The sequence below is a fragment of the Chelonoidis abingdonii genome, chromosome 26 (assembly GCF_003597395.2).
Source record: "Chelonoidis abingdonii isolate Lonesome George chromosome 26, CheloAbing_2.0, whole genome shotgun sequence".
Classification (NCBI taxonomy): Eukaryota; Metazoa; Chordata; order Testudines; family Testudinidae; genus Chelonoidis; species Chelonoidis abingdonii.
This window is the reverse complement of record NC_133794.1, coordinates 15,784,377-15,812,085: the sequence shown is the minus strand read 5'-3', so window position 1 is coordinate 15,812,085 and position 27,709 is coordinate 15,784,377. Positions and strand designations below refer to the sequence as shown.

Sequence of the window (27,709 nt, the reverse complement as noted above, 5' to 3'; positions counted from 1 at the left end):
GATCCGAGCACTGTGCTGGCAGGGGGAAGGGGAGACCTGTCCAGATCTGAGGGCTGCGCCAGCAGGAGGAGGGGGGACTTGTACAGATCCAAGCGCCACGCTGGCAGTGGTGAGGCTGTATGAATCCAAGCACTATGCTGGCAGGGGGAAGAGGGAACTGTCCAGATCCGAGTACCGCACCAGCAGTGGTGGGGCTGTATGGATCCAAGCACTGTGCCAGTGGGAGGGAAGTGGACCTGTAGAGATCCAAGCACCGCTCCAGCAGGGAGGACCAGTACAGATCCAAGTACTGTACCGGCAGCGGGGAGGGAGGACCTGCACAGATCCAAGCACCACACCAGCAGTGGTTGGGCTGTATGGATCTGAGCACTGTGCCAGTGGGAGGGAAGTGGACCTGTAGAGATCCAAGCACCGCTCCAGCAGGGAGGACCAGTACAGATCCAAGTACTGTGTCGGCAGTGGGGAGGGAGGACCTGTACAGATCCAAGCACCGCACCAGCAGTGGTTGGGCTGTATGGATCTGAGCACTGTGCCAGTGGGAGGGAGGGGGACCTGTACAGATCCAAGTACAGTGCCGGAACGGGGGACCTGTACAGATCCGAGCACCGCACCGGCGGGGGTGGGGGCTGTATGGATCCAAGTGCCGTGCTAGCATGAGGGGGTGCCTGTAGAAGTCTGAGCGCCACGCTGGCGGTGGGGAGGCTGTATGTATCCGAGTGCTGTGTCAGGGCAGGAGGCTTGTACTGATCTAAATGAGAGCCGTACCATGGGGCAGGGCCTGAGCCTGGGGCTGAGGGAGGCTGCTCACCGTGCTGCTCCGTGCGTCCACATTTGGGAACTTCTTGTTGATGTATTTGATGGAGGGCTCCATGGTTTTCTCGGTGAAGAAAGCGGGTTTGGACCTGGGGTCTGAGCATGTCTGTAACAGAGAAAGCCCCAGGGCGTCAGCAGGGATGAGCCTCCAGGCAGGGCAGGGACAGCTCCAGGGGCTCCTGCTGTCTGCCGTCAGAACTGTCCCTGCACTCACCCAAACAGGCACCACCTGACTGCCAAAGAAATCTATCCCGTGCCCAATAGTGATGGTCCTCAATGAGTGCCCACAGCCCCTGCTATCCCAGCCCTGGGCTCTTCCCCACCCACCATCCCAGCTCTGGCAATGCCCCTCGACCCTGACCTGCCACAGGGGCGCCAGTTAGCCTACAGGAGGTGAGGTCTTCACTGCACAGCATGAGTGTGGAATGTGAGTTGGCAGAGGAGAAGTGCTGCTCCCAGCTTGTGCATCTGGGGCAGGGAGTCAGGATTCTGTTTACAAACAGAGGCAGAGTGCTTAAGATAAGACAGGGCTGGTAATTTAATTAAGGATCTGGAAGTCCTTAGATGGGGGGCGGGATTGGAACAAATTGGAGAGAGTCCAGTGGAGGCAATGAAAATGATTATGGAGCTGAGGCACATGACTTACGAGGAGAGGCTGAGGGAACTGGGCTTATTTAATCTGCAGAATGAGAAGCGTGAGGAGGGATTTGATAGCAGCCTTCAATTACCTGAAGGGGGGTTCCAAAGAGGATGGAGCTTGGCTGTTCTCAGTGGTAGCAGATGACAGAACAAGAAGCAATGGTCTCAAGTTGCAGTGGGGGAAGTTTAGGTTGGATATTAGGAAACACTATTTCACGAGGAGGGTGGTGAAGCACTGGAATGGGTTACCTAGGGAGGTGGTGGAATCTCCTTCCTTAGAGGTTTTTAAGGTCAGGCTTGACAAAGCCCTGGCTGGGATGATTTAGTTGGGGTTGGTCCTGCTTTGAGCAGGGGGTTGGACTAGATGACCTCCTGAGGTCCCTTCCAACCCTAATATTCTATGATTCTATGAAGAGAGAACAGGGGACTCAGAAGACATATAGCCAAGCCCTCTAAGCCAAGGTCACATTCAGAAAAGATGTAGGTTTGAGGGCATAGGTGAAAATAAGGGGCCAAAACTGAGGGAAGGGATAGCAGCGGTATAGAGAAGCTCCCACTCTACCTCTGGTACTTATGTGGCCCCATCACCATAGTACCTGAGTCCCTCACAATGTCTAACCTCTTTCTTCTCCCAGCCTCGTCGAGGTCGAGCAGTGCTGTTATCCCCATTGTACAGGTGGGGCACTGAGGCACACACAGACTAAAGGGCAGATTTTCAAAGGTATCAGGCACCTCGTAGATTCTCAAAAGCGCCTAGGCTTGGTGCTTTGTAAACCCCACTAGATGCATCTTTGGGAACCCAAAAACCTTTGAAATTCTGTCCCCAAGGCACTGGCCTGAGGTCATACAGGAAGCCCATTTAGGGTGACCAGATGTCCTGATTTTATAGGGACAGTACTGATTTTGGGGTCTTTTTTTTATATAGGCTCCTATTACCTCCCACCCCCATCCCAATTTTTCACACTTGCTGTCTGGTTACCCAATTCATGGGGGGCGTAGAACCCATGTCTCCCAAGGCTAACTCCCTATCCACTGGCCCAGCCTAGCTCTCTGCTCCATGCTGCAAAAGAGAGGACTCTGATAGATTGGAGCAAAACCAATAAGACCAGTCCTCCAAGACTTAGCAAACAGTCCCAGGTGATTGGGAAGGAGTCATGGTTGACAGCATGACAAGCAGCACAGAGGTCAGAGAGGCGATCACTTAGGCCCCAAGGGGTGGCAGGTTCTGCCCCAGGCTGGGTTGCAGCACAATGGCTGCTGTGCAATTTTACATTTTAACTGAAAACCATTTTGTTTTGTCATTTTTTGTTCTGATTTTGAGAAAAGGAAGGAATGAGTAAATGTTGAATGAGTATCAGATTATGTCTCAAATTCTTAGGGTTTCAGCTGAATCCAGGCCAGTTCCAGAACAAAGAACAGAAATTGCATCCACAGAGTCCATAAAGTTGACAATTATTGTCATGATTTGTATTATTCATTGGGCACCATCTGGGTGCTCAGTAATGTTCAGAATATGCCAGAAAATGTAGCCCCTGAGCCAATGTGTATAAAATGTGTAGCCCTGGATAAGATGGCTCAGATATTTAAGTATGAAGCGTGTAGTAGAGAGCCTGAGACATAAGACTTTGGATCAGAGGCCTGATCTGAGGCCTGAACTAAAGTGGTAGTCAGGCCCTGCTAATATAAAGCAAAGTTAGCAAAAGTCATGCTGTGAACAGAAGTCAGGCTCTGCCTGTGTACAGGCTCACAGAATCTGGCAAGAACAGAGCTGGAATTGCAAAAAACACACACATGAGAAGTGCTAGGCACAGGACACTCACACAAACACATTCCAGAAGGGTGGTACCAGAACATCTCAATACCAAGTACAAAGAGATATCTCAGAGTGAGCGTCGGTGGTCAGCCTAGGGGGCAGTGGAAGGTCTGCCACTGACTGGTTGCATCCGTGATCACGGACACATGTGTTTTATTATCCCCTTATAATCTGCCGGATGTTATTACTGTGCTTCGTCCACAAGAAACCTGCCCGAGTGCCTACGCTACTAATAGGTCTGTGGTTATTGGGCAGTTCAACTGGTGTCTGCAGTACAGACTATCTGGCCAGAGCCACTGCAGCATGCAGAGTGAACACACATGCAGCTAACATCTGACAACAAAGTGTATAGTTATTCAGCACATGTTAATATCTATGAGTCCCCTGTGGGTCCAGGGGACTCTTATGACTGCTCTCCTGCATGTCATAAGAGGCAACTAAAAGGATCTGTCTGGAGAGGGATGGGCTCCGCCAGGCAGGGCGGCTCTAGGTTTTTTGCCGGCCCAAGCAAAAAAAATTTTGTCTGCCTCCCGTCCCAGCCCTGGGCTCCCTGCCGCACTCCCCTGTCGCCCCAGCTCTGGGCTCCTCCTTCCCACCTCACTATTGCCCCCCCCACACACCTCCTGGCACCCCAACCCTGGGCTCTCTCCTCTCCCACCTGCATCCTCCTTCCGCCACAGCCCTGGGTCACTGGTAACGCTCCCAGGGCAGATCATTCAGCAGGAATTTTAGATGTGCGCAGAACACAGACAGGATCAAGTCCCATTTGGTTACAGAACTGCAGTAAAGTCGAACAATTTTCAGCTTGTGTGACTGGAGGATATCTGGATGCATATTATAAGACTGTCCTACATAAATGAGGAAAAGTTGAGGTGCCTCTATTATTCTTTTGTTTCACTCTTTGTTTCTAATGCTGGTCTGAGTGGCACGGTAAGGGGGTTGGGGGTTGGGAGAAGGGGTAGGGGGTTCGCGGGGTTGGAAGGTGCAGAGGGTCGGGGGGGCAAGTCAGGGGCAGGGGAGAAAGGGGGGGTTAGCTGGGTCAGTGCTTTCGAGGGGGCAGTCAGGGGACAGCGCAGCAGTTGGTTAGGCCATGGGGGTCCCAGGGGTTTATGTCAGGGGACAGGTAGGGGGTGGGGTTCTAGGGGGGGTCTTCAGGAGGGGCAGTCTGGGGACAAGAGGGGAGGGAGGGCTTAGATGGGTTGGGCCCAAGGGTGCAGGGTCTGGGAGAGGGGAATCAGGAACAAAGGACCAGCGATGGCTTAGGGGGTGAGGTCCTGGGGAGCGAAAAGATTAGGGTCACCCAGGGACCAAGGGGACAAGGAGCAGCGGCCGCTTAGATAGGGGTGGGAATCCTGGGGGGCCAGTTAGGGGCAGGGTCCCAGGAGGGGCAATCAGGGGCAGAGGACAGCAGCAGAGCTTAGAATAGGGGGTGGGGTCCTGGGGGGCAATTGAGGGGCAGGGGTCCAGGAGGGGTGATCAGGGGACAGGGAGCAGGGAGAAGTTGGATGGTTGGGCTTTCTGTGGGGGCAGTCAGAGGAGTGGATGGTGGCAGCAGTGGGGCTAACCTCCCTCCCCCCATGGAGTGTCCTGTTTTTTGAATGTTAAAATATGGTCGTCCCTACCCCCCTTCACAAGGCAGCTCCATTCACAGCATTGCCTGCCGCATGAAGGTCCCCCACCTCCCTTTCCTTTCCAGTTGGTAGTGCCAAGGGAATGCTGGGAAATGTAGTTCTTTCCCTGCTCTGGGGCTGGCTCTATAGGCAGGGAGCTAACCAAGGAACAACAGCTCCCAGAACCTCCTGTTGGTTCTCAGCTCCCATGCTGGATCCCTGCCACCCCTGCAAATGGGCTGCCCCAAGCACATGCTTGCTTTGCTGGTGCCTAGAGCCGCCCCAGCCGCCAGGTTAGAAATTTGCCCAGGACACACCATATGATGAGCAAGTCAACAATGTCCATACCAGATTGAACACAGCCTGGGTTAATAATGACTGCGCCGTCTGTCTCCCAGCAGGGAAGACGCGACAAGTATACTACTGGTGTAACCCCAACAAAGAGGATCCATGGAAGAGATAACATCACCATAGCCACAAAGACATTGAGACAAATAGGGAAGTTGAAGGAACTCACATACGAAATGGAACAATACACCTGGCACCTCCTAGGAATCTCTGAGGTCAGATGAAAGAACTTTGGAGAGGTACTAACAGAGGAAGGCCATGTGCTCTATTACAGTGGAGAGGACAAACATGTCAATGGCGTAGGATTTCTTGTGCATAAAGAGATTAAGAACTGAGTACTGGGATGCCGCCCAGTGTCCAGCAGGCTTATTTCCATCCATCTAAAGGCAGCACTGTTTAATATCACAGTGGTACAAGTCTGCGCCCCTACAACAGACTATGACGATGAGCAAACTGAAGATTTTTACAATCAGCTCCAAGACATCATCAATAAGATACACAAGAAAGATATCCTGATTGTACAAGGAGATTGGAATGCTAAAGTGGGTACTGATACACAGGCAGATTGGCGAGATTATTGTGGCCCTTTCTGTAAAGTGGTAACCAATGAGAGAGGATTGAGACTTTTGGAGTTTGCCAGCTATAACAATCTGGTTCTTGCAAACACATTAGGAGCACATAAAGCATCCAGATGATCAACATTGCATGGACCTAATTGTCTACATCACAGCCAGATCAACTACATCATGGTGCAAAACCAATTTTGTTCTGGGATTAACAGAGCTAAAACAAGGAGCTTCCCTGTTGCTGATACTGGAAGTGATCACGAGCTTGTGATGCTAAATTTTTGGCTATGGCTAAGGAAAATTGTCAAGCCAAAGTTCACCAGAACCAAGTTTGACTTAGAAAGACTCAGAGACTGAAACAGGGCAGAGTCATTCCAAGCAATGATCAGCGGAAAATTTGCCACACTGCTTGCTCTAGAGGAAGACATAGAAACAATGACTAACAATTTCAACGCTGTAATGAATGAGGCAGCAATGGACATCCTTGGGAAACATCGTAAGAAGACAAAACCATGGGTCACACTCAAGTGTAATGTTAGACGAGAACTTAAGAGAGACAAGAACAGCACTGAGGGAGCTGATAAATACAGACGATTGGCAGAAAGATCAAAAAAGGAATGAAGGTGGCCAAGGAGATATGGATTGAAAAACAATGCTCTAAACTTGAAGAGTGTATTAATAATAAAAATGGCAAATGAGCCTTCCAGGTTGTAAAAGATCTGACGAAGGAAAGATGGACCAAAGCTAATGCAACTCAAGACGAAGAAGGGAACAGTCTTACAGAAGAAAGGAACATCATCAATAGGTGGACAGACTACTGCTCTGATCTGTACAACCACCAGACAAATGGAGATCCTAGTGTCTTAGACAGCCCAGATTCAACGGGCGAGGATGACTTTCCAATGCTACATGAAGCACCACCACAGGACAGATTTTCAACCTTCGTGTTCTATGTGAGAAGTACTTACAACACTAGCAGGACATCTACCAGGTCTTTGTTGACTTCAAGAAGGCATTTGACAGAGTATGGCACGAAGCTCTCTGGGCAACCATGAAGAAGTACAATGTTGGTCATAAGCTTATTCCTACCATTAAACAACTGTATGCCAAGGCCAGTAGTGCAGTTCTTGTCAATGGCACAATAGGAGGGTGGGTTTGCACCACTGTTGGGGTCTGGCAAGGCTGTCTTCTTTCACCCACACTGTTCAATATCTGCTTGGAGCACATAAGGACTCATGCCCTAGAAGATCACATATGCACAGTCACCATTGGGGAGTGAACAATCTCAAATCTTCGGTTTGTTGATGACATTGATGGCCTGGTAGTCAGCGAAGATGAACTTGCCAACCTTGTGAAATGATTGGATGAAACCTCCGCAAAATATGGCCTGGAAATCAGTGCAGAGAAAGCCAAACTGAGGACGTGATGGGATTAGCTCACATATCACGATCAATGGACAAGAGCTGGAGATAGTGAAACAGTTCAAGTATTTGGGGGCAATAATCACTGATGAAGGATCCAAGGCTGAAATTCAGGCAACAACTGCGCAAGCAACAGCAATGATGGCAAAGCTAAAGCCAATTTGGAGGAATAAGACCATCTCCCCAGAATCCAAACTGAAACTGCTGCACGCACTGGTCATCTCCATTTTTCTGTATGCATGAGAGACATGGACTCTTAACGGCAGAACTTGAACGGAAAATACAGGTAGCAGAGATTTTACTTCTGTAAAATCCTCAGCATCTCCTACTTCGACCACGTCACTAATGAAGAGGTCCGCAACATCATCACCCAATGCTCTGGGTCAGATGAAGACCTCCTGATGACCGTGAAGAAGCGCAAGCTGAAGTGCTACGGCCATGTAACAAGATCATCTGACCTATCCAAGATCATCCTCCAAGGGACAGCACAGGGGAAGAGAAGAAGAGATAGACAGAAGAAGAGATGGATTAACAACGGTCATGTCAAGGCTAATTCCCCACTCTGGCACTTCGTGTGCAGAAGGTGGGGACCCGCAAGGATTTTAAAAAATAATACTGGCCATTCCAAGCTTGTATTAAACTCCCAAGGTTACAGCTTTTCTTTGACCTTGGATTGGTAGATGCTGCCACCACCCAAGTGCAGAACCCCTTTGAGAGCCCAGGAAGGCGCACTTGGGAATTCCTTCCTCTGGGGTACCCTCAAGCCCTCTCACCCAACCCCTCTCTGGGGAAGAGCTGAGAAAGGGAAAAAAAGGAAAGCAGCTTTTGCCACCAGCTAATGCACAAACCTCTTAAGACATAAAAATCCCATTTTGTTCTAAAAAAAGGTAAATTTTATTAATAAAAAAAAGAAAGAAAATACATCTGGGAACTCAGGCTATTACTAGATTTTAAAGAAGCAACTACAAGGATTAAGCATCAAGAATAGCTTTCTTGAGATCCAGCTTAAAGGTTACAAGCAAAACAAAAGCACCTGGGGTGAGCACAGAGGAATCCACCAGCTATAACAAAAAAAAGGAATAAACCTAATCGCGTCTTCCTAGACATTTCCAGATCTACTTACATATCTGGGATTTTAAATCAGTAGTTTCTAGGCATGATACTGATGATTTTTTATACCTGGCCCAAGCTTCTTATAGCATAACTCTGTTCTGTTTGCCTCTTCCCGGGAGAACAACAACAGACAGACAAAAAAGGAGTCATGTTTCAATTTTTAAAAGTTCTAGCCTTCCCATTGGCTCTTTTGGCCAGATACTCACTCACTCCCTTTTACCTATGCATAGTAGTGAGACTTTTTAACCCTTTACAGGTACAGCAATTAGAGAACAGCTACTAAGAGGGATTTTATAGCTACTGACTGGCTGGGTGTTCATGAAAGGGAGTTGCCCTCTTACCCCCCTCTACCCTGCCCTTCATTTATCACAACAACATAAAAGAGTGATCAGGAATGCACTTCCCAGAGACTCAAGCACTGACATACAAACTTCAGGGGTGGAGACAATTGGTTGATTGCTCATCAGTGATGGTGTCCCAACGATCAGTGCAGTTATGGGAGTGATGATGATGAATATCTATGAGTGGAGGCACTGATGGCAATAGAAGTTTTACTTCATGAAAGACTAAAAGATTTGACCCTCCAACTTTCTTTCAAAAGGAAGAGCTGCCCAGAGCTCCTGTGCCTGTTTATTTTCCTTTCCTGCCTGCAGTGGCCCCGAGATATCTCAGGAGACTCATTTTTTCCCTCAACTTTAAAATGTGGAATTTTCTTGGTGTTTGTGATTAATTGACAACCCTATTTAAAATCACTTAACTCATGCGATTGATTCAAACAAATTAATTGCAATGAATCAGAATTATAATCTGTTAAACAATCAGAGAATACCAACTGAAATGTATTAAATGTAGTAGTTTGGATGTTTCTGTATTTTCAAATACATTGAATTTCAGTCTAACCAAAATACAAAGTGCATCTGTGCTCACGTAACGTTATTATTTGTATACAAATATTTGCAGTACCCTTAGTAAATGATAAACAAAAGAAATAGTATTTTTCTATTCACCTCATACAAGTGCTGTAGTAGCTGTGTGTGACACCCACTTGGGCACCTACCCTAACTCCACTGTGTGGACTACCACTGACCACCGATACCACAACCCATGTTGCCACCCACTGGGCACCTAACCCTAACAACCCAGTGTGTGATACGCTTCGAGCAACCTCCTATCAAAACATCAACTCGTGTGACACCCACTCGACCACCTACCAAAAATCCAATGTCTGCCACCCAACTGGGCACCTACCTAACCACCAGTGTGTGACACCACTGACCACCCTACCAAACATCACTGTGTGCACCCACTGGCACGCTACCTACAATCCAGTGTGTGATACCCGGTTGAGCACCTATCAAACTCCAGTGTGTACACCAACTTTGCCACTGACCACCCGACCAAAACATCCAATGTGTGCCACCCACACTGGCACCTCCCTAACCATCCCATGTGTGTGCACCCGTTGAGCACCTACGCAACACAAATCAAACTTGGCCACCCACTAGGCAGCTCACCCTAAACAACCACTATGTGACAACCACTGACCACGCACTAGGCCAAAAACATCCAACTGTCTGCCAACCCACTGGGCCACCTCCCTAACAATCCAGCGTGTGATCCAAGTCGAGCACCCTATCAAACCATCACTGTGTGACACCCACTGGACCACCCTACCCAAAAACATCCAATGTCTGCCACCTCCACTGGGACACCTACTCTAACCATCCAGTGTGGTGACACCCACTGACCCTACCAAACATCCAACTGTGTGCACCCACTGGGGCCCCTACCCTAACAATCCAGTGTGTGATACCGTGAGCACCCTACATCAAAACCTCCATGTGTGCACCCACTGACCACCCGACCCAAAAACATCCAATGTGTGCCACCCACTGTGGCACCTACCCTAACCAGCCAGTATGTTTATTACCCGTTGAGCACCCTACAAAACCCAATCCACTGGTGCCACCCAGCTAGGCACTACCCTAACATCCACTGTGTGACACCCACTACACCCTACCAAACATCCAATGGTGCACCCACTGGCACCTACCTAACAATCCAGTGTGTGATCACTCCGTGGCCCCTATACAAAAAATCCATGTGGTGCCACCACACTGGGCACCTACCCTAACAATCCAGGTGATACCCGTTCAGCAGCACCTATCAAACATCCAATGTGTGCACCACTGGCACCTACCCTAACAATCCCACTGTGTGACACCGCACCTTGACCACCACGAAACATCCAGTGGGTTGGCCACCCACTGGGCACCTACCCTAAACACCAGTGTGTTGATAACCCGCCGAGCACCCTAATCAAAACATCCAATGTGTGCCACCCCACTGGGCACCTACCTAACAATCCCTGTGTGACGCCCTGACCACCCGACCAAAACATCCCAATGTCTGCCACCCACTTAACATTCCAGTGTATGATACCCACTGAGAACCCTACCAAAACAATCCAGTGTGTGACACCCCCTGAGTACGCTACCAGAACAATCCTGGGTGTGACACTCACTGAGCACTGTACCGTAACATTCCAGTGTATGATACCCACTGAGAACCCCACCAAAACAATCCAGTGTGACACCCCCTGAGTACGCTGCCAGAACAATCCTGGGTGTGACACTCACTGAGCACCCTACCAAAACAATCCTGTCTGTGACAGCCACTTGGCACCTGTGACGTTGTGAGTGGACTCTTGCCTCTATGAGCTAAGATGTGAAAAAAATTATCTAATATCTCATTGGAAGGTGACAGGGCCAGAAAGAGTTAATTAACTCACAGACTGACCTGACCCATTGTGGAACTTTAGAGATTGGTTAGGAAAATATGTAAATACATGGAGCTTTGACTTGCAAGCCTGTAGTGTTAGAGACAGAAGGGTAGATGTTTGCTCAGGTCTTGTGATGTAAGCAAACAAGTCTTGTCTATTGCTATAGCTTTGATTCAAAGATCAAAAAAGGAGTATTAACATTTAGGAAGACACGAGTGAAATAGTATTATTGTCTGTGTGTCTCTCTGAAGGTTCTGGTCACCTGTATCTGAACTGTTTAATGGATAAATTATCCTGTGCTAATTCCCATGATGTTTAGGAGAAGGAAAGTTAAGCCTATTGTTTTCTCAGGCCAAAAGGCTGCAGGAAACGTATAAAAACCCTGGCACATGATCCTTATTCATCTCAGATCTGCTTTGGGTTTCAAGAGGGGGAAACCTTAAGCCATAAGGTTTGAGATCCCCAGTCACTGACTGGAGTCATCCTGAATATGGACATTGGACTATAACCCATGGACTGTATCTAAAAGGACTTTTGGCAACTACAAGATCACCTCTGCTATGTATCTGAACCTCAAGGATTGAATTCAAGTCTGTATGTATACTGATCATTTAACCAACACTCTCTCTTTTCCTTTTAAATAATTTTTAGCTTAGTTAATAAGAATTGGCTATAAGTATGTATTTTGGGTAAGATCTAAGTTATAATTGGACCTGGGTGTGTGGCTGATCCTTTGGGATTGGAAGAATCTTTTCTTTTATATGATGAGATATGATGATGATGATGATTACTGAAAATCTTATCTGACGTGTGTTTGGATGGAGGGCAGAGGCATTTTAAGGCAACTACGTTGTTTGGACTTCTGAGTAACTAGTGAGGTACAGTAATACAGGAGCTGTTTTGTGCTGGCTTGGTAAATATAAGTATTGGAATATCCACCAGCTTTTGAGGGTAGGAGGGATAGCTCAGTGGTTTGAGCACTAGCTTGCCAAGCCCAGGGGTATGAGTACAATCCTTGGGGGGGGAATTGGGGTAAAAATCTGGGGATTGGCCCTGCTTTGAGCAGGGGGTTGGACTAGATGATCTCCTGAGGTCCCTTCCAACTCTATTATTGTCTGCCCCATTTTGTTTGTAGTTCTCCCTAACTGAGTGACTTCAGCTGGCTCCTACAGGCAGCATTGTCACAGTGGCGTAGTCATGCTTGGATCCACAGAACTAGGTCAATTAAGCTTTGGGTCAGAACCCCATGCTATCCAAATTTTGGTATTGAGAGTTTAGTTGGTTAAAGAGCAGTTTGCAATGGGTGAGCAAAGAGCACATGAGAGCCTTGACAAAAAAGCCCTGGAAGATTTGTGTTCAGAGAAAGGGATAAGCTTTAGAAAGAAAGCTACAAATCAAGAACTGAGAGATCTGTTCATGGCCAGTGATCAGGAGGCAGGAGCACAGCTCTTACCTGAGGCCACAGAAGATGCAGAAAAAATTAGAGTGCAAAAGGCAGCAAATAAACTGCAATTGAGCATGAACGGAATCTAGCAGATCTTCGATTGCTAGAAAAGCCAAAGATAGCTGAATTAGAAAAAGAAGCTGCTGAAAGGAAGAATAGAGCTCAGCAGAAGACAGCCAGACTTCAGCTATTGGAAGAGCAGAGAAAGTCACCACCGCCTGGCACTCCACTTCCCCACCATCATGAGAAAAACTGGAAGAGGATTTGTCCCATTTACAATGATACTGAGGATATAGAGAAGTTTTTGTCTACCTCTGAACGCCTCTGCGATCTGTACCAGATCCCCAATGATCAGCGAATGCCTGTCCTGCTGACCAGACTGATTGGAAAAGCCAAGGAGGTATTTAATGAACTGGGGAAAAAAGAAGCCTTGGATTATGAGTGGTTTAAAGATTCTGTGTTAAGGCGGTTCAGGGTTACTCCTGATTCTTACAGAGTTAAGTTTAGAAAGATTAAAATGTCTAATGATTGTTCTTTTGTAGAATGTGCTCATAAACTGATGGATTTTGTTAAAAAATGGGTTATGGGAGCAAAGGTGCGTGGGAGTTTTGAAAAACTGCTGGATTTAATAACTTTGGAACAGTTCTTAGACATTGTGCCTGCCATTGAGAGCAGCTGTGCGTGATAGGGACCCTGAGTCAGTCCTACAGGCTGCAGAGATTGCGGATGCCCATGCCCAAAACAGGGCTTGAGAAGAGTATAAACCCCAGGGAAAAATTAATCACCATTCTCTCCAGTTCAAGAGGAGGGAAGGATTTAAAAGTAAACCTGGCCCTGACTCTTTTAAAGGAACTCATGGGGGCCCAGAGTAGAAGCTCTCACCCCAAGAGTAAACAGTTACATGCTATCACTGTGGTGTGCTTGGCCACATGAGACCAGATTGCCCGACCCTGAAAGGCAGCCCAAAACCAGTAACCCCTAATGCCAATGGTAAATGCTAATCCTGTTATTATTAACTCACAGGCAAGCCGCATAGAGCCCAGCACTGATGCCCTGTGTGCAAATGCTATCTCTATTGTCTCTGAAGAATTTGACCTTAAAACTCATATTAAAGCTAAATATGGGGAAAATAATGCACTTTATTAGCAGTGCAGAAGTGAATGGAGTAAGGTGTATGGCATGGAGGGACACCGCAGCAGCTTTTACTTTGGTTAAAGCAAGTCCTGTCAGGAAGGAAATCATCTGCCAGGTGAAAGTGTAACAGTTATAGCCTTATCTGAGTATTTTGTCAGGGTGCCTTTGGCTAAAATCCACCTGAAATGGAAGGGATTTATGATTGGAAATGATATTAAAGCTATGTTCAGTCAAGTTAACTTAAACCATGCACAGGAGAGGATTAATTCTAAGGTTGTGTCTATGGAAGTTTTCTCCAAAAGTTTGTCTTTGGAGAATAGCTGTTTAGCTGTGAATGAAGTTTCTGAATGTCTATCTAATGTCTCAGAGAAAAATCTGGAATTAGATCAAGACAAGGAAGAGGAGGACAAGATTTTGGAGGAGCCTAGGCAGCCTTGTGACCGGATGGCTTTGTCTAGTCAGCAGTTTGGGGAGGCAAGGATAGTGGGAAATGAGTGTTGTCCCTATACTTTACTTGTTACCTGTGTGGAGAATTGTGACAGTGAAGGAAACGTGCCTGTGTCTGTCCAGGGTAACGACTTGCCTATGGAGAAAGCTACCCCGGTCTCCAAGCAGTTGTCTGCGAACAGCCCTGTGTGCTGGGACAAGGGAAATGAGATCCCAAGCTGTATGTCTGGTAAAGGAGGATGTGTGTCCAGCTCTTCATCTGTGAAGCAGACAGAAGATGCCTTTCAGCCTGTGATGGTTGAGGGTAATGCAGTTGTCTCAGAGTTGGTTCTGGATTCAGCTAAAGCCCAGGAAGGGAATGGTCCTAAGTTTGGGTCTGCTAGGGAGAATGGCACTGTAACTAGGTTTCATAGATTCTAGGACTGGAAGGGACCTCAAGCGGTCATCGAGTCCAGTCCCCTGCCCTCTTGGCAGGACCAAATACTGTCTAGACCATCCCTGATAGACATTTATCTAACCTACTCTTAAATATCTCCAGAAATGGAGATATCCACAACCTCCCTATTAGGCATGTATTGCCAGCTGTTTGAAGCTATATAGTTAGGAACTTTTGTTGTTAATAGTTCCACCTAAACCTCCCTTGCGTGCAGTTTAATTCATTGCTTCTTGTTTTTCAATTAGGTCTGAGAGGTGAACAGTTTTTACCCACTCGCGTTATTGAGACCCTTTTAGATACCTAGTACAAAGTATTCAGGTTATCTCCCTCTCATGTCTTCTCTTTTGGCCCTACTAACAACCCTAATTTCTTTCAGCTTCTTCCATAGGTCTAATGCTCTCAACGACCTTTTTAAGTCGATCTGTTGCTCTTCTGCTGGAACCTCATCCATTTCTCACATCTTTTCATTTGAATGCGGTCCGAGCAACTGGACAACAGGATACTCCGGTTGAGGGCCTAACTTAGGCGCGGTGGAGTACGAGCGGAGGAATGACTTCTCATGTCTTGCTCACAACACACCTGTTAGCATCCAGAATGCCGTTTGCTTTTTTTGCACAGCATCACACTGTGACTCATTGTAGCTTGTGGTCCACTAAATCATCCCCTATATCCTATTTCTGCTTTACTCTCTTCTAAACAGTTCTCTTCCATTCTTGGTAATGTCTGATAGACTGTTTTTTCTTCTCTAAGTGGGAGCATTGTTTGGCATTTGTCTTTGTTAAATTTCAATTCGTGGTTTCTCCAGCGTATTTCCTTCAGTTTGCCATCAGTTAGTTGCTTAGACAGAGATCCCAGAGGATCAGACATCTGGCTGCTTGTTTTGCTTGTGCCATGTCGTGGGTTGGACAGTAAGGAGCCGTGACGTATTATCTATCTGTCCAGGCGTGATATCCTAGTCTCTGGCACAAGGAGGCGATAAGGGTGATTTGTATGGTCCTGTTCCTACTGACAGTTTGAAAGACTTGATTAGCCAGAAGAGTAAGATTCTGACTTGTGTGTGGCAAAGGTAAGAGGTTATGCTCTAACTTTTGACTATAAATCTAGCATTGGCCTGAAGGGATTGCGTAGAAATCTGCTGAGAGCCAGAGTTGTGCGCTGGATGTAAGTGGATCCAGAGAAAGAGTCTGATTGTGCTCAGGAAAGTTGTCTTGTTAGAGCAAGCCCTAGTGAAGAGTGAAGGCGTAATTTTCTGTGGGGATGATATTGTTGGCTATAGTAAAAGCCCGTTAGGCGAAATGGAATCCTCATGGTAAACTGTCTTAACGAGGCAGCTTGCTACAACTGATTATTGGGTGCAGTGAGTAATCGCAAGGCAGTTCAGATTCCTAACAGCCAGAATTTCTCTTGTTGAAATGGATGCAACTGTCTTTCCTTGTTGTGAAACGATCCAGGGATGGATACTGTTTTGAAAAGTCTTCAGAGTGTCTCAATCTGTTGCATTGTTAGGGTGGGTGCTCAGTTGGTGTCACTACACTGGATTGGTTGGATAGTGGTGATCAGTGTGTTGTCACCTGGGACTGTTAGTTAGGGTGCTCATTGGGGTGACAGACATCTGTTGATTGTTAGGGCAGGGGGTGTCCCAGAGTGTGGAATTTCACACACTGGACCTGTTATAAGTCGGTGTGCTCAGTGGATGTCACCCATGGATTATGTTTGGTTGGGGCTCCATGGGTGAAAGGGGTGACCAGAAGCAACTGTGAAAAATGGACAGTCAGCTATGGGGGGTAAGAGGTGCCGATATAGAAAACGTCCAATAAATGGGATGTTCTTTCAAAACGTGTGACATCTGGTCACCTACGGGTGGGGTTGTCACACTATATGGATTGTTTGGGATGCTCTCCAGGCGATGTCACACACTAAGTTGTTTTGGTAGGGGTGCTCGCAAAGTGAACACATAGATTGTTTTGGTTTCTTTACCATGAAAGTGCAACTTAAAATGTAGTATTTTTTTGTTTACATAACTGCACTCAAAACGAACATGTAAAATTTGAGAACCATACAGAAGTCATACCCAGCCTACTTCTGTTCAGCATTGGTTTAAGGACAAACAAATCTTGTTTACATTTACAGAATATTCTGCTGACGCGTTTATATGTATTCTACAATTGTCACCTGAAAGTGAGAACAGGCGTTCACATGGCACTTTTGTAGCTGGCCTTGCAAGGTATTTACGTGCCAGATATGCTAAACATTCATATGCCCCTTCATGCTTCTGCCGCTATTCCAGAGGACATGCTTCCATGCTGATGACGCTCGCTAAAAAAAGAATGCATTAATTAAATTTGTGATTCAACTCCCTGGAGGAGAATTATATGTCTCCTACTCTGTTTTACCCGCATTCTGCCACATATTTTGTGTTCTAGTAGTCTCGGATGATGACCCAGCACATATTGTTCATTTTAAGAACACTTTAGCTGCAGATTTGACAAAATGCAAAGAAGGTACCAATGTGAGATTTCTTAAGATAGCTACAGCCCTCGACCCAAGATTTAAGAATCTAAATTGCCTTCCAAAATCTGAGAGGGATGAGGTGTGGAACATGCGTTCAGGAGTCTTAAAAGAGCAGCTCTCAGATGCAGAAACTACAGAACCCGAGCCTCCAAAAAAGAAAATCAACCTTCTGCTGGTGGCATCTGTCTCAGATGATGAAAATGAACATATGTGGGTCTGCACTGCTTAGAGTCGTTATTGAGCAGAACCAGTCATCAGCATTGACGCATGTCCTCTTGAATGGTGGATGAATCTTTAGCGCATCTGGCATGTAAATATCTTGTGACACCGGCTATAATTGTGCTATGCAAATGCCTGTTCTCACTTTCAGGTGACATTGTAAATAAGAGGCGGTCAGCAGTATCTCCCGTAAATGTAAATAAATTTATTTGTCTTACCGATTAGCTGAACAAGAAGTAGGACTGAGCGGACTTGTAGGCTCTAAAGTTTTACATTGTTTTGTTTTTGAGTACAGGTTTTTTTTGGTATATAATTCTATATTTGTAAGTTCAGCTTTCACAATAAAGAGATTGCACTTGAGTACTTGTATTAGGTGAACTGAAATACTATTTCTTTTGTTTCTTTTTTACAGTGCAAATATTTGTAATAAAAAATAAATATAAAGTAAGCACTGTACACTTTGTATTCTGTGATGTAACCAAAATCAATATATTTGAAAATGTAGAAAAATTCCACAAATATTTAAATAAATGGTATTCTATTATTAACAGCATGATTAATTGTGATTAATTTTTTTAATTGCTTGACAGCCCTAGTTTTATATATTCTCCTGTGAAAACTGCAATTCAATCACTGTAGTGTTGTGTTTAAGAGCCTTCTGGAAAGCAACTAGCTTTTAAAGAGAAGTGAAGGCAGTGTTGCCAACTCTCATGATTTTGTCTTGAGTCTCATGATAATTATTGTTTTCCTTAAAGCCCCAGTTCTTCAAGTCAAGTGGATATGTGATGATTTCAGTCTTCTTTGTTAAAGAAAAATGAAGTTTCTAGCCCCCATGGCTGTGGAAAAAGCTTCAAAATGTGACCCCAGTGCACCCTAAAGGCTCAAAAAGCATAAGGCAAATAAAAAATCCCAAATCTATTATTTGTTCATAATCTCATGATTTTAAAGCCAATCTCTTGATTTTTGGTGAGCCTGATTCATGAGTTTTGGCATTGCAATACTGTGAAAGTGACTTGAAAGTGTCACTGCAAGGTAGGTGCAGTATAAACTCACAGGGCCTTGCCCTAGTAGGATGTTTCCAATGGTTAAAAGGTTACCCAAGCTTGGCGAACTACAAAAAAGTGATAGAAAGTCAATTAGATTTTTCTACAGTTGTTTAAATTGTTGTATTCAACAATAAGAACATACATTAAAACTGTAAAGCTAACCAATGTCCCTGAGGTGACTTGACACAAGATGTTGGAACATGTTAGTATCAGAGCAGTGGCAGGCAAACTTTTTGGCCTGAGGGCTGCATCGGGTTTTGGAAACTGTATGGAGGGCCGGTTAGGGGAGGCTGTGCCTCCCCAAACAGCCAGGCGTGGGCCAGACCCTGCCCCTGCCCCCTATCCACTGCCCACCGCTTCTCGCCCCCCGACAACCCCCTCCTCCAGCCCATCTACCCCCCCATTCCCTGATGGCCCCTCCAGGACCCCTGCCCTATCCATCACCCCCCGCTCCCTGACTTCCCCCGGAACCTCCACCCCGATTGCTCCCTGCTGTCCCATCCAACCACCCGCTCCTTCCTTACTGCCCCCCAGGACCCCTGCCCCCATTCAACCCCCATGTTCCCTGCCCTCTGACTGCCCTGACTCCTATCCACACCCCGACCTCCCATGCCCTCTATCCAACCCCCCTAGGCCCTGCTCCCTGCCCACTTACTGTGCTGCCTGGAGCTCTGGTAGCTGGCGGTGCTACAGCCACGCCGCCGGGCTGGAGCCAGCCATGCCATAGCGCAGCACAGAGCACTGGGTCAGGCTGGGCACTACAGCTGTGCTGCCCTGCCACCAGTGCACTGAGGCTGCAGGAGAGGGGGAACAGCAGGGGAGGAGCCAGGGGCCAGGGGCTAGCCTCCCAGGCCAGGAGCTCAGAGGCTGAGAAGGAGGGTCCCATGGGCCGCATGTGGCCTGCGGGCCGTAGTTTGCCCACCTCTGTATTAGAGCCTAGTGGATCTAATAGTTATCTAGTTTTCTTTCTTTATATGGGAATTAGATACAGTGCTGCTGTCAGCTGATTTCTAAATTAATCTGCAAAAGAACTAGAGTTTTCAGGTGCCTAAGTAGCCCTTGGCATCGTAGTTAAAGTTCCTCTCCTCCCCCAACACAAAAATCTGAAATGGTGCCCCTGGCCTGCAGCCCCTCACTTCTATCCCAGCCCTGTGGAGCAGTGGGTGGATGCAGGGACTGGGCCCGGTGAACTCATGATGCCATCTAACTTTCCACAGGTTGGCTCATGGAAGGAGCTGGCTGGGGTGTCTGTTCATCACTACCCTCTACTGGGTTGAAACAGAGCTGCTCAACTGTGTGGCATAGACCAGGTACTGCAGGGGTAGTCAATTATTTTTTGTCAAGGTCCAGACTCCAGAGAAACTAATAAAAAAATAATAACAACAGCGATAACAATAAGTAAATGAGATTTTGGGCTCCATTTAAAAGTGTCTGGTGGTCCAGATGTGGCTTGCAGTCTGCCAATTGGCTACTCCTGCTGCACTGCAAGCAGCGATGGAAGAGTGCCCTGTGGCAAGCGGAGAACTTTCAGGCATGGTACAGTAGGGCTCTCCTGCTGCCCTGGCATGCCCTGAGTTCAGGATCAGTGAGTTAACTCAGTCTGTGTAAACAAAGGGCAGGAACTCCTCCCCCAGCTCTGGGAGGCCCAGCAAGGAGGCCTGGGGAAAACAGTCCCAAATTGGAGCAGGAGAGGCCCTGATCTGTTCACAGGGGATGCTATCACCAGGCCCAGCTGGGAAAGAGGAAGCTACCAGCCAGTCCCACCAGGAAGGGGGCAGGCGGCAGCTGTTTCTGGTTGTGGCTGGAATGCCTCCAGGCTCTACCCTGCAGCCTCTTGCCCCAGCTGGGTGCTGAACCTCAGGGCACTGGCACATTAGCCAGTCTAACTGCAGCAACCTAGCAAAAGCCAGATCAGGTGACCTGCAAACTTAGAGAGAAGGCCCCCTCCCCCATGCTAGCCCCTACCCTGATCACTGCCCCAGTAATGTCCAACATTCATCATCCAACAAGGATCTTCAGGCACTTCAGAAAGCTAGGTCCATCTCCTCCTCCCCATGTCACAGATGGGGAAACTGAGGCACAGTGGGGGGCACTGCCAGTCAGGGGCACAGCCTGGGAGAGAACCAGGAGTCCTGTCTCCCACCACTGCAGTCTGCTACGCCCATGTTCCCAGCTCCAGCACAAGCTAGGGTTTTTGCCTCCATCCATTGCTGGGTGGGAAGGGGAATGTGGGTGTCTGATCAGCATGTTACAATCTTGAGGGACCCAAGAAACTACTGGAGCCAGCAGCTGAGCATAGGATGGGGCAGCCAATGAGGAGAGGGGTCAGGGTACAGCCAAGCTGGGGTTCGGGGTGAGTTCACTGATTGCCTGTCCGTGCTCTGGGCAGGTCACACACTGAGTTGGGATCCCTGGGGATTGGAAGTCACAGCTCCTGCCCCGGCCTGGGCCCTTGCAGCAGGATCTATAGCCAGAGGAGCCTGCCTCCGAGCTGTGCACTGGGTGTGGCTCGCAGGAGATATGAGCCCAAGGGGTGGGCCCTCCTGGGAGCAGCCGGTATCCTGAGGTTTCCACCAGCTGAGACCAAAATCTCAGAGGGTTTGAGCCTGAACCTTCGCCCTGCATTGGCCTTAAATCCTTAACTGAACCCCAATCTGAATCCCCCTCCCTTCCCAGGCACCACAGGAATGAATCCTCACAGCTGCCCCAAAGGAGCTGTTAGCCCATGGGAGAGTGAAAGAAATCAACTTCCCCTAAGTCCTAGAACAAATCTGGCAGCACAGGGACTGCTGATTGCCTCTTCCTTCTCTAACCACTAGACCTCACTGCCCTCCCTAGGTCAGGATTAGAACCCAGGCATCCTGGCTCCCACGCCCCCCTGCTCTAACCAGTAGACCCCACTCTCCTCCGTGGAACGGGAATGAAGGCATGCTGGCACCCAGCCCCTGCTCTAATTACTGAAGAACCATCCTTCCCCTGTCAAGGCAAAGGTAAGGCTGGTGCAAACTCAGCCTCCCCCCCAGCCCTGCAAGTCGGCCACACCCACCTTCTTGATGTTGTACATGCGGATGAGGACGCCCTTCCCCCTGTCATTGAGGATCGTCAGCTTCTCTGCAAACTTGTGCTGGTAGATGGAGGGCAGAGACATCTCTCCAGGTGAGCTCTCGCCCTCGCTCCTGGCCCAATAACCCTCTGGAGGGAGAAGGCCAGGCCTCCCAACGGCTACGCACCCTACAGGCACCGAGTCACCAAAATGGCACGTCTGCGCAGCGGGGGATGGGGCTGCGTGCCTGCGGCTCCTCCCGCTGGTGCTTCCTCTTCGACGGCGGGGGAAGGGGGGGGGGGGGGGGAGACAACAGCGATCCCACCATCTGATTGGTCCAGGCACTCGAAGCCACCGCAGAGCTTCACTCCACGCCAACACTTCCCCAAGCGCCGACAGCAGCTTCCCCTTTTGGGCCGTGGCTTCCTGGGCTGGGCTCAAGGGCGGGGCCTCAGTGCTCTGCGGCAACCCCCATCACACGGAGCAACTGTCTGCTCTGCTCTTGCCAAACCCCAGCTGTGTGACATCCCCTGAACATTCGCCATCAGCCCTTGCCGAAGCGGGGCCTGAGCCAGAGCCAGGGGAGCAGGGCTCGCTCCTCAGTGCCCCTTGCCATTCACACCAGTGCAAAACAAGTGAAAACACCAACACCCTGATCCAGGGGCAACGGATTCTGCCTGGAAGTGGAGGGGGGTGGGGGGACATCAGGCCCTGCCCCCTTTGTGGCCCCACTCATTCTCTTCCCCAAAGCCCTGCCCCCAACCAAGCCAGAAGCCAGACCTGGGCTGGCCCAGGGAGTCCAGACCCTCCACCTGCCTGAGAGCAGACCCCAGCCTGTGTCCCCCTGGGCCCCCTACCCAGGGCAAGTGGAGGGTCCACGGCTCCCCACACTTGCTCAGGCTCCCTAGGCTGGGCTCTGCTTCTGGCCTGGCTGGGAGGCGGGGCCTTGGGGGGAAGCGGAAGGGCAGAGGGCCAGACCCCTGCTGAAAAGTGGACAGGCCAGTCCTCTTGGTTGTCCCCTTCCCTCCCTGCCATTCTGGTGCCACTGCCCTGATCTGGCCATGCATGACACCCATGTGGCATGGGCCTGGCCCTGGATAATGGCTTGAAGTACAAGGTCACAGAGAACCTGGGCCATGAGCGGCTGATACCAGACTCGATTAATAACGAACTGAAGGAGGGTTATGTAATTAACGCAAATCAGCATGGGTTTATGGAAGACAGATCCTGTCAAACTAACTTGATAGCATTTTTGATGAGATTACAAGGTTGGTTGATTAAGGCAACAGGGTTGCTGTAACAGACTTACACTTCTGAAAGACATTTGACTTGAAGCCCATGACATTTTGATCAAAAAGTAGAACAATATAAAAGCAACATGGCACAGATTAAATAATGGTAAATAACAGTAAGTAAATTATAACAATGATGAATAATAAAATAATAATAATGGTAAATAATAAAAAGGACCGGTCACTGATACAGAACAATCGAGATCTTTTGGTGACCAGCGCACACAAACAAAATGAGTTTTAGTGCAATTAAATGTAAATGTATACATCTGGGAACAAAGAATGTCGGCCATACTTACGTGATGGAGGACTCTATCCTGGGAAGCAGGGACTCTGAAAAAAGATGTGGGGTCAAGCTGGATAATCAGGTGAACATGAGTTACATGAGCTCCCAGTGTGACTCTGTGGCCAAAAGAGCTAATGTGATCACGTGATGCATAAACAGAGGAATCACATGTAGGAGCAGAGAGGTTGTTGTACCTCTGTATTTGTCTCTGCTGTGATCACTGCTGAAATACCACGCTGAGTGCTGGTGTCCACAATTCAAGAAGGATGTTGATAAATTGGAAGGTTCAGAGAAGAGCCACAAGAATGATTAAAGGATTGGAAAACCTGCCTTATAATGATAGACTACAGTAGCTCAATCTATTTAGCTTAATAAAAAGAAGGTTAAGGGGTGACTTGATCACAGTCTATATGCATCTACATAGAAAACAAATATTTAACAATGGTCTCGTCAATCTAGCAGAGAAAGGTCTGACACAATCCAGTGGCTGGAAGGTGAAACTAGACAAATTCAGAGTGGAAATAAGGTGTAAATTTTTAACAGTGAGCGTAATTAATCATAGTAACAATTTACCAAGAGTCGTGGTAGATTCCTCGTCACTAACAATTTTTAAATCAAGATAGGATGTTTTTCTGCTAGTTCTGTTGTATGTATTTTGTGCTATGCAGGAGGTCAGACAAGGTAGATGATCACAATGTTCCTTTCTAGCCTTAGAATCTAAGAATTCAAAACCCAAACTCAGATTCAACTGTTGCTCCACAGTCTTCCAATGGGCCAAACCACACCCCCCAGCTCCAAATACCCCAGGGCTTGGGGTGCTTCATAATCCCTGCAGCATGAACCCAGTTCGACCCACGTCACCTCTTGAGCCACTAGAGGGATGTAAGATGTTTACTCAGGAGCCAGAACATCGAGGTGTCAGATCCAACTTGGCCTGTGCTGTGCTAAGAGAACCGAGAACCAGCAGGCTGGGTCTAGGCTGGATCAGCACGGACAACCCTGCTGGTGGTGATTCTGTGAGCGTCCCTCTGGCCTGTCTGCAGGAGGGCAGATTGGATGATGTGAACAGCCTTGACATCTCTGAGCAGCTCCAGGCGCAGGAGTGGAGCTGCTGGGGGGCAGTACAAGGGGTCACTACAGTCACTGCCTCTGTGGGTACTGGCTTCCAAGTGGGATGTGTTCACGGTTCTCCTACTAGGAGCTTTTAGAAACCTCTCAGCATGATTTGCAAGGCTGGAGGTTTTTGACACAGGCAACAGTTTTGCTAAGTGTGGAGACAACGTGCATGTGCACGCAGGCCGAGTTCAACAAGACATTGATTTCTTCGGTGGCAAACTGAAAAATCCCCCAAAAATATTTTTGGGTTTTTTTTACTTTTCTTATCAAAATAGAAAACTGAAAACATTGAATGAAATATTTTGACATTTCCCATTATTTTTCTCAACCAAACTATTTGTGAAATCAGGGTGAGTTTGCCAAATATTTTTGGTGCTGTCCCCAAAAATGCATTTTTCGGTGAATTTATTCTTTGAGACAAAATATTTGCCCAGCTCAGTGTGGCCTCTAGACAAGACAACTGATAAAGCACATCCTGCTCTTCTACTGGATCTGATCCCATGGCAGCTCCAAGCTATGGACCAGGGCGCCCTGAGGTAGCTGTTTTAATGGCCCATTTTCCCCAAACCTGTGAAAGTCGAGTTCCCCCAGGGGATCACAGACCCAAACGCACCAGCTCTGCCATGTAGCACTAAGAGCCAACTCACAAGGAGCTGCTCCACAGGGAAAATAGTGCAATCTTGACAGGTTTCAGAGTGGTAGCCGTGTTAGTCTGTATCAGGAAAAACAACAAGGAGTCTGGTGGCACCTTTGAGACTAACAGATTTATTTGGGCATAAGATTCTAGCCCACCAAAAGCTTATGCCCAAATAAATTTGTTAGTCTCTAAGATGCCACAAGGATTCCTCGTTGTTAGTAGTAATCAAAGCCTCCCACTCCGTTCTCCCATGCTTTGACCAGCACTGAAATAGTTAACGGTGCTGCCATTCAAAGTCCAGCACTGGCCTTTGGGTGAGCCCACAATGAGATAATGGGGCAGTTCACACCTTTCCTAGCTATGGCTTCAGGCTTTGGAGAGTCAGAGGCCTCTGTCAGGACATCTCCTTCTCAATCACCCAAACTCAGGCAGCCTGTGCTGCATCTTTTGAGTCATCTTTTGACAATTTCCTCTGCAAACGTAACAGCCAGAGACTGGTCTTTTTAAATGAGAGCAGAGATTCTAGGGAACAATTGTGACACCTCCCAATGCCCTCTAGCTCCTGCTTTGCCCCCCAGCAAGGGGCACTCCCGCACTTTGGGAAACCTGGAACCCTTCCAAATGAAGGACGCTAGACAAGGGTCCATCCACCACACTACAGACACAATGAGCCAGGGAACCCGGGGACAAGATGTTTCCAGTCTGTGGGATGGATGGGAGAACTGCCCATGAGTCGGCTAAAGAGGAAAACTCTCCCTGGAACAAATGCTTCCGGGGGAACTGACTGGCCTCGTGGAGGGTTATGGCCTCTTGTGCAGGTTCTGAGGCCTACCTCACTGTCTCAAGAGTGCCCCCTCTGCTAGGGCAACTGCCTGTGGATGAGGCCTAATCAGGTTAGAACACCATGTTCTAGCCTTTGATCTTAACCTGCTCTTAACAGACAGCTCCCTCTCATAATGTGGGCAGCCCCACAGCCGCAGAAAGTCATTGCCCTGAGAGTGGGAGTCAGTCTAATTCGTAGTGGCCCTGTTGCAGATCCACAGGGTCTATGGCCAGCCTGTAACCTGTCCTTTAGGAGTGACCCTGGTAGTTCCACAGGGCCAGGCCTAGGGCTTCCACAACTCCAGAACTCAATTCTTGTCTCTCTCCCTTGGCTCCCCACAGAGAAACCAGCGAAGCCAGACCCCTGCCCCAGGCCTGCACTGACAGCGTCCGCTTCAGAGCATAGCGCCCTCAAGGAGGATTTGAAGCGCCACCAGCAGCCTTTCAAAACAGAGCAGAGTCTTTTAGTGAACTGGAAGCCATGGGAAGTCCCTAGGTCAGCAGAGAGAAATAAAGTTAAAGACAGAGTCCATTTGGCCAAGCAAGAGCAATCCACCAGCCAAGTGCTCAGGATGTCAGTTCTGATTCTGGCTCTCTGTTTCACTCAGTTCAACCCAGGGAAGAGCAAGCCAGCCTCTTCCAAAAGCCAGCTCTGATTCCCTTCCTCCACCTCTTAGTGGAGATTAATCCTTTGTCTTCAGGCAGAGCCACCAGCTTCTCACACTGTAGCGTCAATTGTTCAGTCCTTGGGACTTCCATTGTCTCTTCAGATTCTGTGTTGTTATGGGTGGGTTCTCACCAGTTCCTTAAGGACCCATCCTCCCATCCCAGACAGTGACTTAACTCTTTTGCACCCACTGGGTAGCAATGTAAAGTACAGAGGGAAACCACAGTACAGGTAGGAGTCACAAAAATATAACAGAATGTCCGCCCTTCGCCACGGGCCCTAACTGGCCGCCTGGCTGGCAGTGCCAGGAAAGAGGGGAGGATCGAGCTGAGCTGTTTGCGGGGCAGTGCGAGAATCTTCCATTGCCATTTGTGTGTTGGGGGATTAGGAAATGAATGAGCCTCCAGCGCTGACTTTCTGGCATCTCCCACCAACAAGACCACCACACTCAGTGGCTCACTGGCCAGTTGATCATGGTGTACATCACAAGAACACCTAAGAGCCCAGCTGAGATTAGGGCCCTCTCATGCCAGGTGCTGCACAGACACAGAGCAAGAGACCTCCCCGCCCCAGGGGCTTCACAGTCTAAATGGACAGGACAGACACAGAGTGGGTGGGGAAACAGAGGGCAAGCAACTTGCCTAAGTGACAGCAAGCCAGGGAATAGAAGCCAGGTCTGAGAACTCCTGAGTCCCAGGCCAGTGCTCTTCCCACTGGGCATCGCTGCCTGCTTGACTCACTTGCTGAGCCCAAGAGGCACTAGGGAGCCAGACTGTCAATAGCCAGGATCCCAGGATTGACTTGCATTCCCTTGGAATCTATCACAATTGCAAGTGTCAGGTTCCCAGCATGGCACCCACCAGAGCTCTCTAGGGAAACCACCAGCACCCAAGTCCTCAGTGCCATCAGGAGTCTCTCATCCAGGCACTGACCCAGCACAGCCCTACAGAACAAGGGGAGCACCCAGGCCCCAGCCCAAGCTAGCATTAAGGCTCCCCTGTGTTGTCTGGTCAGCTCATGTAGGATGATGTCACAGAGTATTCTGAAAGCTCCTTTGCCATTGGCCAGGCCCTCAATGACATCTGCACCCAGTTCCAGAACTTAAACCATGCATCTGTTTGGCCTTGATTCCATGGGAAAGGGAGAGCCCCATCCCTGCACATTGACCCCCCAGTCTGAGCCATCTAAGATTGAAGGGAGGATTTTATCTGAGAGATAAGGTAGGAATTTGCTAAACAAGTAGCCTATAAAAGGAGCTGAAGCAGAGTAGGAGTGGTGGGCTGGCAGGCAGGACATAACTTCCAGAGAAGGACCTTCTGTGAGGTGGTGAGTACAGACAAGATTCTGTGGGAAGTGTTATGGTGGAGTAACATCAGCGTTTGGTGCTTAAAATTAGTCTGAAAGACTTAAAGAGATTGTGTTTCTGGGATTCCTTAGTCAGGTATCTGGTTCCTAGCTCTAATGCTGGCCTCTCTTTACTCAGAGGATTAGGGGCTGGGAGGGG

General features: G+C 48.3%; 2 protein-coding genes across 6 annotated transcripts in view; one reads left to right on the top strand and one right to left on the bottom strand.

The window, feature by feature from the left end:
• Window positions 1-21,490, bottom strand: part of NCKAP1L (NCK associated protein 1 like) — an 83,511-nt gene extending 62,021 nt beyond the window's left edge. For all 3 annotated transcript variants that reach the window (XM_032781184.2, XM_032781186.2, XM_075061047.1), the window contains exons 1-2: window positions 21,389-21,490; window positions 809-919 (exon numbers count right to left, since the gene is read on the bottom strand). In XM_032781184.2, coding sequence (XP_032637075.1) covers window positions 809-919; window positions 21,389-21,490 — 213 coding nt within the window. The remainder of the gene's footprint in view (window positions 1-808; window positions 920-21,388) is intronic.
• LOC116825294 (gametocyte-specific factor 1-like) overlaps window positions 21,410-27,709 on the top strand; it is a 63,694-nt gene continuing 57,394 nt past the window's right edge. For 2 of the 3 annotated variants that reach the window (XM_075061072.1, XM_032781187.2), the window contains exon 1: window positions 21,410-21,498. In XM_075061072.1, coding sequence (XP_074917173.1) covers window positions 21,474-21,498 — 25 coding nt within the window. In that variant the 5' untranslated portion in view covers window positions 21,410-21,473. Of the gene's footprint in view, window positions 21,499-27,487; window positions 27,532-27,709 lie in introns of those variants that run through there. The other variant, XM_075061073.1, reaches the window with a different exon arrangement.